General features: G+C 36.5%; 1 protein-coding gene across 1 annotated transcript in view; it reads left to right on the top strand.

The window, feature by feature from the left end:
- Positions 1-2,787: 2,787 nt before the first annotated feature.
- LOC131050879 (uncharacterized) overlaps positions 2,788-18,794 on the top strand; it is a 63,177-nt gene continuing 47,170 nt past the window's right edge. Inside the window, exons 1-2 of the mRNA XM_057985176.2 lie at positions 2,788-3,987; positions 18,217-18,295. Of these exons, the coding sequence (XP_057841159.2) occupies positions 3,548-3,987; positions 18,217-18,295 (519 nt within the window). The 5' untranslated portion in view covers positions 2,788-3,547. The remainder of the gene's footprint in view (positions 3,988-18,216; positions 18,296-18,794) is intronic.

Genomic DNA, 18,794 nt, shown 5'->3' on the forward strand with positions numbered 1-18,794 from the left:
TAAGACAATCTGGTAGATGACGGATAGGTATTTATTGATTGATTGAATAGACTTGGATCAATTTGATTGTAGACTTGATTGATTAGTTGCCTACTGTTGTTTGATTTGTTAAGCATAGTCTTTTAATTTGTTTTGTGTTTGCTTTTATGTTTGTTTTTGCAAGAAGATAGTTTATTGCTTTGGATTTTTACGATCAATTTTATTTTATTTTTTTTTCAATTTTTAGGCATTTCTGTAGGACATTTTTCAATTTATAGGGTTCTTTTTTTTGACATTTCATGCTTTTTATTGATTTTTTAAGGACTTTTAAAATTATTTTTATTAATTTTTTAGGACATTTTATGTTTTTTGTAGTCTCTCAAGACTTTTTATGCTTTTTATTGATTTTTTTAGGACTTTTTTAATGAATTTTGTAGATTTTTTCAAGACTTTTTATGCTTCTTATTAATTTTTTTAGAACTTTTTATGCTTTTTATTGATTTTTTCAAGACTTTTTTATGCTTTTTCTTATTTTTTCTAGGACTTCTTTTTTTATAATTATTTTCTTACAAATCATGATAAAATATTTGCCTTGAGTTGGGCCTAGGACCATGTATTGCAGGAATGGGAGATGGGTTGACTTATTGTGAACATGCGATGATGACACTAAAAATTGATGAATCTTAGGCCATGAGAGGTGTGTGAACAAGTTTTATTATGGCGCATGGGATCAAAGTGGCAAATGAGTTTATGGCATGATGGTTAATTATATAGAAAATTGATAGATGATAAAGTTGTATCCTTTTGCACATGGTGCCTGTTTACCAGGTTTTCACCATGGTACTTACTCAAAGCGTTTGTTCGCCATGTTTTCACTATAGGGCGAATTATTTTTGTTTACTTTTTTGCTATTTTTTTAATAATTTTTTTTGGGATCACATAAGATGCCTATTTGCTAGGTTTTCATTAGGGTAACTATTTTGTTTGGGATCAACAAGATGCTTGCTTGTCTAACCTTTGATAAAAATGATGCAGAGAGTTAGACAAACTAAAGAGAATTTAAAACTTGCAATATTTTTTTTCTTGTTTTGATCATAAAAAAAGAGAGTTAACAAGCCCTTTTATGTAACAATATATGGGTATTTTGAGTTATATAAAAAAATGATGAATGAGATTAAGGATATTTCTATATCTAAAATAAACAAAATGAATATATGATACTTCTTGTGCTTTGAACACTTGATTTCCATCATTCAAATTTGGAAGTATTCGAGTACAAGACACTTCTTTGACATACACACAACCAATGTCCTTAGATTAAGTGTTCAATAACAAATTCATTTGAATAAAAAATACACTTGAATAAAAAATAGATTTCAATAAAAAATCTCTCTCCAAGTACTTTACATATATATCTCTAAAGATAGGTATGCTAGTAATAAACATTATGGAATCATATATATTGCATATTAATTGATAATCAAGTAATAACTATTGAATTTTATCTATTATATCAAGTTTCTAAATTAAGACAATCTTATTGAATTTATTCTTAAAACTAAATTAAATAAGTTTCTAAATTTATATAAGGAAATAGAAACTCTTCTAAAAATTCAAATGCAAATATTTTAAAAATTAGAAATGATTATATCTTATATTTTCAAAATATTTTAGATCAATTTGTATTTTTCTAATAAGTATTATAAAACAATATATATATATTAATATCATAAATTAAAATATCGATAAAAAAAAATATCATAAATTAAATTTTAAGATTTGTATTTAGTTATAATAAATTTTTACGATTTATTAGTAACTTAAAGTAATTTTTAAGTTGTCATATACGATCTAAAAGTGAAAATGCAACCATATAGACCATCAAATTCTTACACCTCCTAACATTAGGAGCTAGGGAAGCATACTAGTAGCCCTTGTAGTTAACTTCATGGATCCATAAACATTTTGATGACTTTTTTTTGGTTGTCCCTATATGCGACTTTACTCTTTATTGTTGTGACTTTTGGGTAGTAATGACACATCTTGTGGGATCCGTTTTGCATGCAAGGGTAAAAAAGTAGTCATTTCAAAGTGTCACCCAATACTTACTTAAAAATGCTCCAATAATCGTGCACTACAACACTTATGCACAAATGCTCCAATAGTCGTGCAAATCTTACGTGGAAATTTCAAATCACTCTCATTTTTTTACAATAGCTTACTTGGCAAGCCCTCTGCTTATAACTAAGCTTTCAGCACGACATCATCAAGTATGGTGCCACATCAACATGCTTTTTGCCAAGGTGTCCAAAACAGCCCAAAAAAAAAGTGAGACCAATAGGCATGCAAAAGAGGCCCCAATAGTTGTGCAGCTGATATGACATCACCTGATTGGTTACTTTTTACAATATTAGTACATTTTCTAACAGCTATTGGTGCATTTCCTAACAGCGATTGGTACATTTCCTAATAAAAATGGATATTTTATGTTTCAAACAATAGGTTTTATTTGTTCAATTTTTAGAACAAAAGGTATCAACAACCCTCACAACAATTGGTACATGCTCAACTACTTGCTCTTCCCCTATATATGAAATTTATTAATGAACTTTAATTATCATTTAATTTTTTTTTTAATTAAAGGAAACATTCCCTGGCTAGTAAATAAGCTCTTACTATTAATAATATACATTCCTTGTACAACATATAATCCTACGTATTACCCTTTCAATGCGGCAGCTAATCTAAAGTTACTTTTGGGAAAAAGCTATGCCACATATTTTCACAATCATTTTGAAGTGTAGAGCAAGTCTGTACACGGAGACATATTTTCCCGTCGGTTGGCGCAAACCTGCAAACCGGCTTTTGACGGTGAATTTGTCGAGTAAATTGAACGAATCCTCCGCGAAAGTAATTCAGTTATCCAGACAGAATCTGTAACGGCCCGATCACAGAAAGTCCAGTAAAATTTCCCGTCCGTTACGGTTTTTTGTGCAGTCCCAACGTGGAAGGCCTGCCACTGAACCATTTCCTGGCTAGTGTAAAAAATAACTGCTAAACAGGTCGTATGTATGCCCTCTTCACAAATACGTACAAATACGAAACTATTTTGCCATTGTTTTTCTTGGATTGTTCTCTTTTTCGAACCAGTCCGAAATCCCATACCTAGAAAATTAAAGTTAAAAACTCGCTGGAGCGCAGATTCAAAGGCCTCCGATGATATTGACGAAAACAAGGTAAATCTTTTATTTTCGTAATCGGGGGAATTCTTGTACTACATAATTGAATTTGTCTCCAAAACCCCCCGATCGGAAACCCCCCCTGCGGATACGACGCGAAAAGCTAATTTTTTCGCGGAATTTTCCTTCTGTATCTGGGCTCTCGGGATCGAAACCCTTTATTTTCAAATTGTGGAAACCCAATCAAGAAACTTCTATTCGTTTGCGTAGCAGAGAAAAAGATCCATCTCTAGGGTTTGTGGAAATACAAAGAGGGCCAAGGAATGTTCTTTGGGGACAGAGAGCGAAGTTTTACTAAGGCATTATTTTATTAGGGTTTTAGCGCTTTAATGGCTGATCACGATGACGAGGAGTTGCAAATGGCATTACGGATGAGCCTGCAGCCGCCCCCGGAGGCGAAGCGGAGTAAGCCCAGGGAAAATGTAGGTACCGGTGCTTCGATGGAGGGCTCCGAGGCTAGTGCTCGGCGTGAGCAGCGCGAGCTTCGCGCGGCCGCCGCAGAGAAAAGAATGTTATCTGCTCAGACGCCTCTAGTGCAGACTGTAAGCCCTCCTGTACACATGCAGCAGGGTTCGGTCAAGGCGGAGGTAAAAGAAAGGCCCTTGACGGTGGAGAAATCGTCGCCTCAACAAGTTTACAGAGGAAAAAGGAGCATCGACGAAGATAGTCAGGGTCTGTCTGTTCAACAGTCGGAACAATTATATAGCATGGTCTTCGGGCGGCAAGTTACCAGAGACATCCTGTCTCAGTGGTGTAATCAGGGTTTCAGGTACACTCTAATTTTCATGTTTTGATGGTAATCTATTAAATTCTCCCGAAATTTCCAGAGGGGTTTGTCCATTGGCGAGTAAAATGTAAGCATAGTTTCTAAATTTATCAATGTGTCAAGGAAAACCAAATTTCTATTTAATTACATCCTGTAATGCCATCTTTGAATTGAACTATTAGACAATCATTATATTTTTAGATCGAAAACTGTTGCAGGGAGACAAATGCCAAAGCTTCCTCATTCGAATAATCTGCGTAGGAGTTTTTGTCAAATGTTTGGAGTGAGCTATCTCGCTTATCATCAAGGAATTGAGAAGAGTTATCAGGAAAATGTTGGATAAAATCCATTTAATCAGTCTGTTCTAAGATTCTCCAGATGACTTCTATGAATAATCATTAGATTAATGGCATTTTCCTCATGTCTGTTAGTAATAATTAAAAGGCAGGGGACCGCTTGGCATAAGAGCGCCTTTAGGCATTTGTTAGTAGGTCAGAAAAACTAACAGTCCAATGCCTAAATTTGATGGCCGACCCTGCTTGTCAACTGATATTTTTATGGCAGTTATTGATTTAAAGTTGCTCTTCAAATCCTAAGACATACATTATTATAAGTAGAATCATATACAAACTAAATATATATATTGGAATGATCCTATATAGATGGTCTGTTTAAAATGCCCTCGTTCAAGTTTCATGTGATATTCTTCCTAAAATTTTGATTGCATTTCATGGCAAAAATGCCTAACCACGCAATACAGCTATCATATTTAGGCACCAAACCTATTCCTTTGGGCTTTTTACCTTATAACTTGCTTTCTGTTGGTTGTTCAGAAAACTTTTATGTTTGGTAATTTTTATTACTAATCTTTAGCTTTAAATTACCTTTCCTTACTGTGATTTAAACTTCAAATTGCCTTTCCATACTCTTGTTTTTCATTGGAATTTGGCTGGTTTTAAACTGGAAATTACTTATCTACACTAATATTGTTCATGGGGGTCACTGGCAGCATTAACTTTTTTCCCAAAGCTCTTCACCCCAAAACTCTTAAGGTTTTCCCTGCTAGTTTCAAACAACAAGTTACTTTATGACATTTTTTAGTATTCCTGGCACTCTGGGAAGTAGCTAGGACTAGATATTAGTTATCATATATTTTCAGGTATCCAATTAAAAATCTGTATGTAGATGTTTGAATTTGTGAACTTATACAATATATGGAGTACCAGAGATATAGGTTTCAAAACACCTCTTCAAACATGGCTACTTTTCTTCATCTAGTAAAATGAAAATCTGTATATAGAAGTTTGAATTTATGAACTAACGCAATATATTATATAATTAAGTACTAGAGATCTAGGGTTCAAAACGCCTCAAACATGATTCCAAAAACCAGACATTATAGTGATCCAGTCGACGAATTCTGAGATGACAACAAAATTAACTATGAGATAATCAACATTCCTTTGAGACAGCTTAACATTCAGCCGCTGACAACATTAAATTGTGAAGGTAAACACATTGTCAATGGGGCATCCTTCCCAGAAGAATCTCAGATACTATATCACAGAGTTCATCAATTTTCATTCAAATTTTTTGAAATATGGTGAACATAAACAGCACCCCTAAAAGCCATTCCAATTCACCTGCAATTGAGCTATATTAATGTATAATCCTTGTTTTGGAAACTTATTAAAAAGTCATTAGAAATTTGCTTTCCAATTTAGTTTTCTTTTCTCTTATTCCTGAACACGCAAAATGACTTTAAATTTAAAATAAACATTGGGTGAGTCACAGTTATTTTTTTCAGAGAAATATGTGCACACTCGACACTGGCTTTCTGATCTCTTTCTCTCTTTGTGATGATGTTCTGTGTGGACCCATTGTTCCATTGATGTGCATGGTTCTGTGAATGTGAGTTGTTACTGTTGTTGGCTGCATTTAGTTTTAGCATTGGGCTTTTCGGGTTTGTGTAGGTAAAAGTTTAATAGGCATTTTCTCTGAAGTTGTAAGCTGCTGAGAGTGAACTGGGGAAATTCGTGTTATATTAGATATCTATCATTGGGAAACTTTTAAAATTTATAATAGAATAATTTATTTCAATATTGAATTATTTATAAGTATTATGCAATAAAAATTTCATAATATTTTATTTTACATTTTGATTTTAAATATAATATAAATATGACTTTATAATTAGTAATATAAACATTAATATTTAGTCTTATTTTTAGTTATTTTATTGTTAATATTTATGTTTTGAACCAAGTCTCAAAATTTTTCTCCATTTGTATCAGCTCACAAACTTGTTCTGAATTGAATGTGAACTTGAACATGAACCTGTTGACTTTGCTTAGATATATATTTTCGTATGAACTGTAGGCTTCTGAGAATTCTATCACTGGAACTGACTCAGCATAGGGTATAGTAGAAACACCAAAGCAAGAATACATGAACTAGAGGTCAGCCAAAAATAGTTTCTTTGGGTTGGCCTTATTAACAAGATTATTTAGTTGGACAGCCCCCCAATGCTTAATACAGGTAAAGTAGACTATGTTGAAAAAAGATTTGCATCAAGTCAGTCTGGACTTACCGGGAACTAACAAAAATTAATGAAAATTGTCCCAACTTCTGCTTAACAAAGACTTCAACAGGAAGCAGACATAATCTTTTTTGGTCTTTTCTCAAAATGCTTACCTGAGGAAAGGGGATCTATATTGACCTTTCACTATGATGTATCAAATTTAGAAAGTTAGAAGTGAAGGTGCAGTTCCATGGTTTTTGATTTTAAATGCAAGTTTCATTTGGACTGAGTGAATGCATTATTGTAAATACCATTTATGTTAAATGAGATTTTAGTAATACCATCTCAGTCTAAATTTCAATCTTACTGGGTGTATGGACCTAGAGATTGCTATTTTAAACTAAACTCGCTAATTTTTGTGCCCAATTTGTAGCAGTCTGCCATGTTGTTCCCTTCTCTATACAAGTGTGCATTGCGAAGTCTTCAAAATGTTCTATTGCCTTTCAAATCTGTACTAGCAACTTTTTCAATTTTCAATTTGGCATATCCTTTGTGTGGATCAAATTAATGTTATCTGCGATCTCCGTCTAGGTGGATTTTATTAATTTTGAATTTCTTGCGCATAGTCAATCCTAGCAATGCATCTTGAAGCTTGGTGTTGTAGGTTCATTGTGGTAGTGTTTTGGCAACTACCAGCAAAATTTTGCCCTCGTGCTCTCTTACTACACACCTTGCTCCTGATAGTCCTGGATTACCGTGAGAAGCACTGTCAAAATTAATTTAACCCAACTGTGTTCCAGTGGGGCCCATTGGACATCGTCTCTAGGATTAGAAGCTAGATCAACCTGCCGAGTCCCATAAATGGGGATATGCATGACATGTTAGTTCTGACCTTACTAGGGATAATCCTTCAAAATGGCTGTAATCCTCTATGTCTTTCTATAGTTTTGTTTGTTCTTCAATTGGGGCATGACATGATTGTATTATGAGCTGAATAATGAAAAAATGGTAACTATCTCCAAGTTTTTCTCCATATGTCATTGTTTCTAATACTTTTTATTCCATTCCTTTGGTAACGATGTTAAGTAGCCCACAAAACATGTGATGCTACCCCTTGCATTCTTTTGGTTGGAAGAATAAGAATGTTGCCCATTAACAAATTAATATAATACAAATGGAATGTTGTATATTGTTGAGAACTTTCACAAATGCTTTAGTGTATTAGCATATTTACCTTCGGATATTAGCAAGTTTAACTCTTTAACTTGTATTTTGATCCCATTGATCTATTGTTGTCATATGTGGACATTAATACAACATTGTCCTTTTTTCTTTCTCAATGAACTAATACAGTAATATATGTTCACTGTATACTGACTTTGACCTTTGTTATTCTGCTTATATCTTACTATGGCCAGTTGTGTCTAAACTAATTTTATTTAAGTTTGTTTTTACACATCCAACTACATATATATTTTAATAGTAGCTGGTTCAATGATTTGCATACCATTTGATTAGGTGACAGTATCAATCAAATTCATTACTAGCCTGCAAATTGACTTATTCATTGAGAAATTGATTGTACTGTTTTTGATTAAGGAAAAAACGGGTTTTATAGGGACCCGAAACCACAGAGTTTACAAGCCAGATAAAAAATATTCGAACAAAGTTCACTTAGAAAGGAAAGCTGTAAAACAGACAAAACAAAAGGACAACAGCTACAAACCAAAAGCCAGCAAAAAGCCAGCATCGGACAAACAAAGCTAACCTAAGGACTTTAAGGTGTCAACAATCTCAGCTTCAAGGTTGCACATCTCCTGGGCCACCTTCTTCAACTCCTGGACGTCTTGAGGTGAAGAATTTGCTTTTCTCTTCAGATTGGCTCTAGTACTCCTTGAGGGGCCTTAATCCTCTTTTTGGCTTTTGTCTTTGTCAGCTTCCAAGTCCACGAACAGGGTCCCCTGCTGAGCTTTTTCCAGCTTCTCCACCAAGGTTCCCATAGTAGTAGCAGTTTTCTTCACAATTCTGTGGTGTTCATAGTTTCTCGGATTTTGCCAATTTCCCCTTTTTTTCTCGTTTTCCTTCTTCATCTTATCCATGAGCTCAGCTGTTTTTTGAAGGCACTCAACCATCGACATCTTCTCTTCCTCGGTCCACAAAACCCCAACAGCATTCTGAGGCACCCCGTTAGCTTCCATATCAATCAGCTTACTAGTGACAGACCTGTTCTTTATGCTGAGGTCCTTTATCTCATGAAAAACTCACTTATTAATCCTGAAGAAGTCAACACACCCGTTTCTAGCAATTGCCAGTATGTCATTAGGAAATTCCCTATTAGGCTCGAAGTAGTGGTCTTTAGGTTTGAGATCTCCAAGGAATCTGGGCCTATTTTTTCTGTTGGTGGGAGGGTAAGAGGAATAGGAGCCATCAGTGGTGTCTGGGGCAGTAGAGGAATCTCTCGGAGAGTCCATAGAATAAGAAATCAACTTTTTCTTGGGGGGTCCTTCTCCTTGTTTTTAGCTTTTTGAGAAGTGCCAATGGGGGTTTTCACAAAGATAACGTTTTTATCCGAGGGCTTGCTCTGTGGGGTTTTCTTAGACACTTTCTTAGAGGAGGGAGACTCTTCCTCTTCCCACTCAGTGTCCCATTCACCTTTGTCCTCAGACTGTAATGTCCCCTCTCAGCTGAAGCTCTAAAAGTTACTTAGCTAAGTCTGCGTGTAGTTGTACGTCTCCCAGACTTAGCCGTTTTGTGAATTAGAAGGAGGCGAGAACGTGGGGCCCTTTTCACTTAAGTGAATTCCTATTTTTGAGTCATCGGTTGTGGTCACTTTTGACATTTAATTATTCCTAACTCATATGAAGGGGGGGCGCTGAATATTCAATATTGGATATTTGTTAGTGGCAAAACATAAATATCATCGCCTGATTTATTAAGAAAATCGCCTGATATGTAGGAGTTTAGGGCGAAAGTCTTTTTAGGGTTATTTGCCTTTAAAAGTCGGCCAGCAAGAGGGAGGCGCTTCATTGTCTTATGTTATCATTTTATTTATCTCTCTCTGCAATTGTGGGATGACAACCCCAAGGAAAAGGCAACTTGGACGACCACCCAAGGTCTACATGTTAGTATAACTGCGTGGGATCAGCATTCAACATCTGTTGAGGGTCGCAGTAGTTTAATCAGCCATGAAGTTCAGGGTTTAGAAAGTCTGCAACTCATTTCAGACTTCTAGAAGTCATCAAGTTCTCAAAGTTTCGTGAAGATTTCAGGGATACAAACAGCTAACAGAAGATATTATGTTTTGTGAGTGCTTTTGTGAATATGTAATAAGGTGGAACATGTCTTTAGACAGTAAATTTCTTTATGGTTCTATTTATTCTGTTTTCAGTTTATTTCTAGAAATCTGAAAATCAATAAAAATTTCTTTGCTGCATCTAGTGTAGAATTTCTGTTTGTTTTTTATTGCCAAAGGATATTTCAGTGGTATCAGAGCCACAAACCTTGCCTGCTCGCCTAGAGATTTAAATAGTCAATTGGACAATTTCTTGACAATGTTTGCTCACCAACAACAACAGACAATGCAACAGTTTCAAGACATAATGATTGCAGCCATGGGACGACTGAGAACTGACCGCTCTCGATCAAGGAGGTCTAGTAGTCATCATAGCCGTGATAGTAGACAACACAACCGTTAAAGTGGTCCTCATAATTGTGAAGGTAGTCAACTTAACTGTAGCGAGACAGGACCCAGAAACCAAGACAAAACGACTTCCAATGTCGTAAGGACAGCTGACACAAGGTCTGATCGACCATTGCATCCCAATTTCTTACCCCGATAAAACGAAATGGAGCCCATCGTGGAAGAAGAAAGAGACTCAAATCACAGATGATGTCTTGACAACACGAAATGAATATATGCAGCTGCCAGATGATGTAACGCAGCTAATGAACTTAAATCAGTTCATGAACCAGCATAGGGACAAGGCTAGGAATCTTTCAGAAAGACTAGACAAGAGGCCTAGAGGACTAGTGAGGCAAGCCTTCGAGCCGTTGGAATACAAAGATGCCCTGAATAAGATAAATATATCAACTTTTGATGGAACTGGAGAATTATCAGCAAGATCATGGGTTCACAAGTTGGATACCTTCCTGACACTCAAGCCTATGGAAGAGGAAAAAGCAATCCAGTTTGCTACCATGCACTTGGAAGGGGTAGCATATGACTGGTGGCATCACAGACTCATTTCCCAGGACCATGCCATGGTTCAATCATATGAAGAATTTGTTAATAGGCTAATCACCCGTTTTGACAGGAAGGATATAGAGGTATATTACCGGGAGTTAGCCCTGTTGAAGCAAACCGAACAGCTAGAAACATATATCAATGAATTCCAGAAGATTGCAGTAATGGTTCTTGATATGCCTCAGAAGAGGGTCACAATGCTCTTTGTGGAAGGTCTCAGTGACAAACTAAAAGGCCTAGTGAAAGCTCATAGACCTAGTTCGCTTGATGATGCTATTGGATTAGCAATGGATTTGCAGGTTACAACACTATATCAGCCTTCAAAGAAAGAGTTCAGCTCTTGGAAAAATGATAAAAAGGGCCCAAGTCAACAGAAAAACACAAGTTTTAATCAGCCCAAAAGCACACCTTCAAAGGCTGACCAAGAGTCATGAGATGAACTACGGAGGAAGAAACTATGTTTCTCCTGTAAAGAGCCTTGGGAACCAGGACACCGCTGCCTTGGAAAAGGTAATCTTCATTTGATTGAAGTACATTCAGAGGAGGAAAGTTAAGATGAAGTAGAGGATAGTTATGAGGTAAATAACACACAAGGAGAACAACCAGAACATATTGAGTTGGAAGACATTGCTGTTCGAGAAAACCCACACATAGCTACTCTTTCAGGCATTCCGAGAGGTAGACCTTTCTGGCTGAAAGGAGTTCTTAAGGGGCAGCGAATGGTATGTTTAGTGGACAGCGGTGCCACTCATAACTTTAACTTTATTGATGAGGGCTTAGTCAATAGACGAGGACTATAAGCAGAAGAATTTCCGGGATTTAATGTGATTGTGGCAGATGGTTTTCCCTTGAGTTGTACTCGTGTCATACCACAGCTGAAAATTCAGATGGGAGACTATAGCTTAACATGAGACTTCTATGTTCTTGGTCTCAGTAATGTAGATGCTATTTTGGGTCTACAGTGGCCTGAATCATTAGAGAGGTATGTTCAAGACTTCAAACAGATGTAGTTAGAGTTTATGGTTGAAGGTAAGAAAACCATACTGAAGGCTATGGCAGATGCAGGACCAAGAGTGGTCTTAGCAAAACGAATGGAAGCCCTCTTCTGCCATGATGATATTGGGTGGGGCAGTTCACTGCTTTGTTTCTAATAATGCTGCCACAAATAAGGAACCCTCTTACCATGTTGATATACAATCTATGTTAGATAAACGTGGTGTTGTGTTTGGAGATATTCCTCCAGGACCTCTTCCTGATAGGGGATTTGAGCATGTGATTGAGATGGAAGAAGGTTCAAAACCGGTTATAACGACTCCTTACAAGCATCCTCATCACTTCAAAGAAGAGATTGAAAAGACAATTAAGGAGTTGCTGAAGATGGGACACATACGCCCAAGTTCTAGCCCTTTTGCATCTTCAGTAGTGCCGGTCAAGAAAAAAGATGGCACATTACGTATGTGTATTGATTACAGGGCACTGAACAAAAGAACTATTAAGAATAGATATCCTATACCTAGGATAGACGAACTTTTGGATGAGCTGTATGGTTTAGTTTTCTTTTCCAAAATTGACCTACGGTCAGGTTATCATCAAATAAGTGTGAGGGAAGAAGACATTCAGAAAACACATTGTTATGCCTTTTGGACTCACAAATACACCAGCAACTTTTCAATCTTGTATGAATCACGTTTTCCGTGAGCAGTTGAGGAAGTTTGTATTAGTATTTTTTGATGATATACTAATATATAGTAAAACTTGGGAAGAACATTTGCAGCATTTAGATACTGTTCTAAGTATCATGGGACAGCAGTCATTGTTTGCTAAAGCTTCCAAGTGTGAGTTCGAAATGTCATAGATTCTTTATCTAGGACACGTGATTGGTGTTGAAGGGGTAAAGGTTCATTAGGAGAAGATACAAGCAATCTTGGAATGGCCACCTTCTAAGAACATTTCTGATTTGAGAGGCTTCTTGGGTTTATGTTTCTATTACAGAAGATTTGTACGAGGCTTTTCCCAGTTAGCTTCTCCCTTGACTAATCTTACAAAGAAGGGGGCTTTTCAGTGGTCCATAGAGGCTCAGGTTATCTTTGAAAAGCTCAAAGACATCATGAGTACATGTCTTGTATTAGCACTCCCTGACTTCCCGAAGCCTTTCATTGTGGAATGCGATGCTTCAGGACAGGGAATTGGAGCGGTACTAATGCAAGAAAGACATCTTATTATGTTTGAGAGCAGAAAACTCAGAGATCCAGAGAAATTGTACTCCACGTATGACAAAGAGATGTTGGCTATCATGCATGCACTAGCCAAGTTTAGACAGTATTTGGTGGGTGCAAAATTCATTGTTAGGACTGATCATAATAGTCTGGAATATTTTAGAACAAAAGGATCTCAATGAACGTCAACAAAAGTGGGTAAGTAAGATTCAAGCATATGACTTTGATGTGGAATATATCAAAAGAAAAAAGAATGTAGTTGTTGATGCCCTTTCTAGAAGACCCACTCTATGTTCACTTTTAGAAATTTCCACTGATTGGAAATCGCAGCTGCTGTCCGAATACACACTAGACTCCTTTGCTTGTGATATAGTGGATGGAAAGGTACAAGATGATAGATATATCATAGTGGGGGAAGTAATATATTACAAAAATAGGATCTACCTTGTACCTGGGTCTAAACTAAAGCAAAGTATTATGAAAGTGTTACATGGCTCACCTTTGGCTGGACATCAGGGTTTTTTCAAAACTTATAGGCAGGTAAGAGAGAGATTCCCTTGGAAGGGACTTAAAGATGACGTGTTACAGCGTGTCCATGAATGTTTGACATGTCAGCGAAATAAGGCAGAGCACACTTTTCCAGTAGGTCTTTTACAACCATTACCCATTCTAGAACAAAAGTGGGAAGGGATATCTATGGATTTCATCACAAGACTTCCATGAGTATAGGGAAAGGATTGCATTATTTTAGTGGTGGATAGACTGACAAAATATTCCCATTTCTTCGCCATTGCTACAGATTACTCAGCTTCTCAGGTTGCTGATTTATTTTTTCGGGAAGTATTCAGAATGCACGGTCTTTCTAAAACCATTGTCAGCGATAGGGATAGCAGATTTATCAGCACATTTTGGCAAGAATTATTCCGATTGGCAAGGACAGAACTAACACCCAGTACCAGTTATCATCCTCAAACGGATGGGTAGATCGAAATCGTAAACAAATGAGTTGAAGGCTATCTTAGAAACTACGTTTCAGGACAGCAACGTGCTTGTGTCAAATGGTTGCATTTAGGTGAATATTGTTACAATACTACCTACCACATGACTATTGGGATGTCTTCGTTTAAGGCATTGTATGGGTATGAAGCTTTGTCATTTATAGATTTAGCTCTTGATAATAGCAAAGTACCCCGAGCAAAAGAAACCATACAAGGTTACCAAGACATTCTCAAAGTATTAAAAGACAATATCTCACAGGCTCAAAACCACCAAAAAATTTATGCAGATAGACATAGAGTCGAGAGGACATTTCAAGTAGGAGACTTGGTTTTCCTACGCTTGCAGCCGTACAGGCATTCCTCTTTGAAAAGCAATGGAGCGGAAAAGCTGAAACCACGGTTTTATGGGCCATACAAGGTACTGAAGAAAATTGGAGAAGTTGCATATGAACTTGAACTACCAGCCGATAGTAGGATCCATAATATTTTCCATGTGTCTTGCTTAAAGAAAGCATTGGGACAATAGACAATTATCTCTCCTGAATTACCACCATTGGACGAGGAGGGAAAGTTGATTCTTGAACCTGAGGGTATTGTAGATTGGAGGGAAAGGAAGTTGAGGAATAAGATTGTGCGGGAGTATCTCATAAAGTTGAAGAGTTTGCCTTTAGATGATGCTTCATGGTAAGGTGAGGAGATACTCCAACATCCTAATTTACGATTGCTAGCGGACCAGCAATCTTGGGAAGGGAGGACTGTGATGTCCCCTCTCAGCTGAAGCTCTAAAAGTTACTTAGCTAAGTCTGCTTGTAATTGTACGTCTCCCAAACTTAGCCATTTTGTGATTTAGAAGGAGACGAGAACGTGGGGCCCTTTTCACTTAAGTGAATTCCTATTTTTCAGTCATCGGTTGGGGTCACTTTTGACATTTAATTATTCCTAACTCATATGAAGGGGGGGTGTTGAATATTCAATATTGGATATTTGTTAGTCGCAAAACATAAATATCATCACTTGATTTATTAAGAAAATTGCCTGATTTATAGGAGTTTAGGGCGAAAGTCTTTTTAGGGTTATTTGCCTTTAAAAGTCGGCCAGCAAGGGGGAGGCGATTCATTGTCTTATGTTATCATTTTATTTATCTTTCTCTCTGCAATTCAGGGACGACGACCCCAAGGAAAAGGCAGCTTGGATGGCCACCCAAGGTCTGCATGTTAGTATAACTGCGTGGGATCAGCATTCAGCATCTGTTGAGGTTCACAGTAGTTTAATCAATCATGAAGTTCAGGGTTTAGAAAGTCCGCAACTCATTTTAGACTTCCAGAAGTTATCGAGTTCTCAAAGTTTCATGAAGATTTCAGGGATACAAAGAGCTAACAGCGGATACTATGTTTTGTGAGTGCTTTTGTGAATTGTAATAAGGTGGAACATGTCTTTAGACAGTAAATTTCTTTATGGTTCTATTTATTTTGTTTTTCAGTTTATTTCCAGAAATCTGAAAATCAATAAAAATTTCTTTGTTGCATCTAGTGTAGAGTTTCTGTTTGTTTTTGATTGCCAAAGGATATTTCACAGACATACTAATGTTAGTATTATATCCTTCTGAGGCCGAAGCCGAAATGGGGTTAGACGGGGCCGACATATTTTCAAAATGGTCTTGGATTAATCGAATAAGGCTAGCATGCAGGACATGATACTTCCTAGGGCTTTTTTGGTGTTTCTTAATACTATGTTTCAAAGAGCAAAATAGGTAGTAAGGAAATGAAATACTTACCTTGTGTCGAAAATGATTAAGGAGGGCAAAATGGTAGCCATAGACTTAGGTAAATCTGCCATCCATCGTGATATATTCCATGATAACTCTGAGCACATCCCTCCATAGCGTCTTTACCTTCCCAACATCAAAATAACTATTAGAAATTTTGACCATCGCCTCCCTTTCTTCATCAGTTTTGGGAAATCTGAGGACCGCTTCATCCGAAAACTTTCTATCACGAAAGAACTTCGCCCCCTCTGTTGAGAGCTCAGTGATTTCCCCAATGAGATCCTCATCTATCTTTACCTTCCTCCCAGAGAGAACAAATTCTCTATCCTTCCAATTTTTAGCAAAATATTCTGTAATTTTAGGGTTAGCACCATGGAGCTTCTCAAGGAATGGACCCAACCCACCCTGCTCAATATGCCTCCATACATTCAAATTTTTCTTGTGCTTCTCACAATTGTTTGGCTCAACCCTCTTTCTGCTTCCCCCCCATCGTCGCACACACCTTTCTTCTGTTGATCGTAGAGCAAATGAATTGAACAGAGAGCCAGCAACAAAACCAAAGCACCCACAATACGTGCCTACCGTCACAGAAATAATTAAGGCGCCACCACCATATTGAATGATGACACTGTACCGGTCTCTACTCCGCTTCATCATAATTAAATGCGGCAACTTTCCCATGAGTGACATCATAGTCGATTAAGCCTCTAACGTCAGCGCCCAGTTCACTATAGGCCTGGCATGTCAGTCAGCCCATTTGCTTGACCTCTTCATTGGTAAAGTAGTCGGCCACCTTATTAGCTTCTCTAAAGACATGGGAAATTCTAACCTTATCAAAGTTGGATAAGATAGATTTAGCTTCTTCTATCCAACTTTTTATATTCAATGAAGGGGGTGAGTTGCCAAGAAGGCACTCAATAATGTTTTTGTAATCATCTTCAATCCAGATGTTTTTGAAGTTCATTTTATTTGCAAGGTTGATTACTTGGAAAGCTCCTATGGCTTCGGCTATGTGATTGGAGAAATTGATTGTACTATTATAAATTGTTACGAGACTTTTTCTCGTGGAAATAAATTGTAATAAATATAATTAAATAAATGTAATTATGAACATTATTATAGTTATGAAAGGGTGTGATTTTTGGTAAGCACCCTGTGACATTATATAAACCCGTGAATTAATAAAGGACAAATGGAGAAAATAATAGAGAAAAAAAAATTGAAAGAAGCAAAAGAGAGAGGATAGTTAAGGTCTGGTGGTTGGGCATTGGGCATTGGAGAAGGGGTATACCGTGTGTGTCCAACTCGGGGTACAACGTACACCCGGGATTATCCTGGCCAGGGCTGTGTTTATTTCATGCTGTGAAGGCATGTGGGGTTCTGTGTAGGAACCGTGTCCTCCTAGAGTGCTTCCTTGCCTGGAAACCCTAGGCTTATAACTAATCCTCTGCGTGCCGGAAAGCAGCCTCTCTGTGATTTACAGATATGTATTAATCAATTTCATATAGTCATTGCCCTAATATTTCACTACTGCAAATTATTATCTCAATGTTTTATTATTGATATATATATTAATGTTTATAAGGATTTCCTCCTTGAATGTATTTAATGTATAAAATTTATATGGTTATATTTCAAATGTTTCTTTGAGATAAATTTATAATTAATTTATCTATTATTACATTTACTTTTCTAAATATATTAAATGTGGTATTAAAGCATTATAATAAATAATAAATTAAATTGCCTTACTGTCAAGATTATTTATTTTAGGTAAAAAGGTTAATTACATTAGGTTAAACTTTAATATTTGATTTATTTAATCCGCTGCTAATATTTAATTAACCATAGAGGAAACGTACCATTTCATAAATAGCTGGCAGAATGAGTTTCTCTAATACCGTGGCTATTAAATCTTTACAGCTAAGTATACCCAAAATAAATTTCAATCCTACTATGCCAGAAAATTCATTATAGTGAGAAGTAGTAGCAATTTGTTATTTTACTGTGCCAAATTAAATTATTTTTCTACCCCACTTTCAGCAATGATGTCCCTATTATGAATTTGGTCTACTGTGAACTATGAAGAACTATGTTTGTTAGCAGTATTATGAGATATCAAAAGCTTAAGGTTGAAATTCAGCTACCATGTTGGACTAAAATGCAAGAAATGACTATTCTTTTATTTGATAAGTTGATAACTCAATTTATCTCATGTATAAAATGTATAATTTTTTGTATTCATATTTACTGAACTCAAGATGCCAATTAAAAGCAATATTTGGGAGAATTTTGAGCATACAAGGTATGGCCAAGCTGGTTGCTGATTGTCCTGTCAGAACACAACCTGGTTTTTGGTGGTACATTTCTGATTGCTACTGTCTAATGGTTAAATGCAGTAGGTGTCTGCAGCTAAGAGTATTAAATTTGTTTCTTTCTTTTGTTACTTTGATTTCAATTTTCCAATGATATGAAGAAGTGTTTTTCAGGTTTAGTTCTGAACCTGGTACATCTATGGGCCTGGTGCAACTAGAAGGAGGACCTTGTGGTGTTCTTGCGCCAATTCAGGTTTGGATTATTTTGATATAATTTCTTCTCCCTATCTTGATGGGCTAGTTACTAATGATTCATGATTTTTTTTAATGAAAATAGAAACAAAAATAAGTTGCATGGATATGATTAAGAGTATTGTGCAAGGCAGTCACTATGGTTTAATAGAACTTTTCATGGGAAATATAACTCCTTTGATTTGGTATGGCAGGATACAATATACATAAACCTGTATAAATGGTTTTTTTTCAGTAAATTACTAAAAAATATTTAGTGTCTTTATTAATCCATGGAGAATGCACCATCAAGCTTGGATCACTATTAGACTGAGAAGACACTTCTGAGTGGTTTTATGCCGTCAATATTTTCTTGGAACTGGTATTTAACCTTGAACTTGTGTCGCCTATGTTATTGAGGTCACTTCAACACAGGGTACATGTCCAACGTGGCTTGAACTTTCTTATCATTATCGCAATTGCTCTCCCTTGGCACTAGACCACAATGCGCCTGACATCTG

This window comes from Cryptomeria japonica, chromosome 11, assembly GCF_030272615.1.
Source record: "Cryptomeria japonica chromosome 11, Sugi_1.0, whole genome shotgun sequence".
NCBI lineage: Eukaryota > Viridiplantae > Streptophyta > Pinopsida > Cupressales > Cupressaceae > Cryptomeria > Cryptomeria japonica.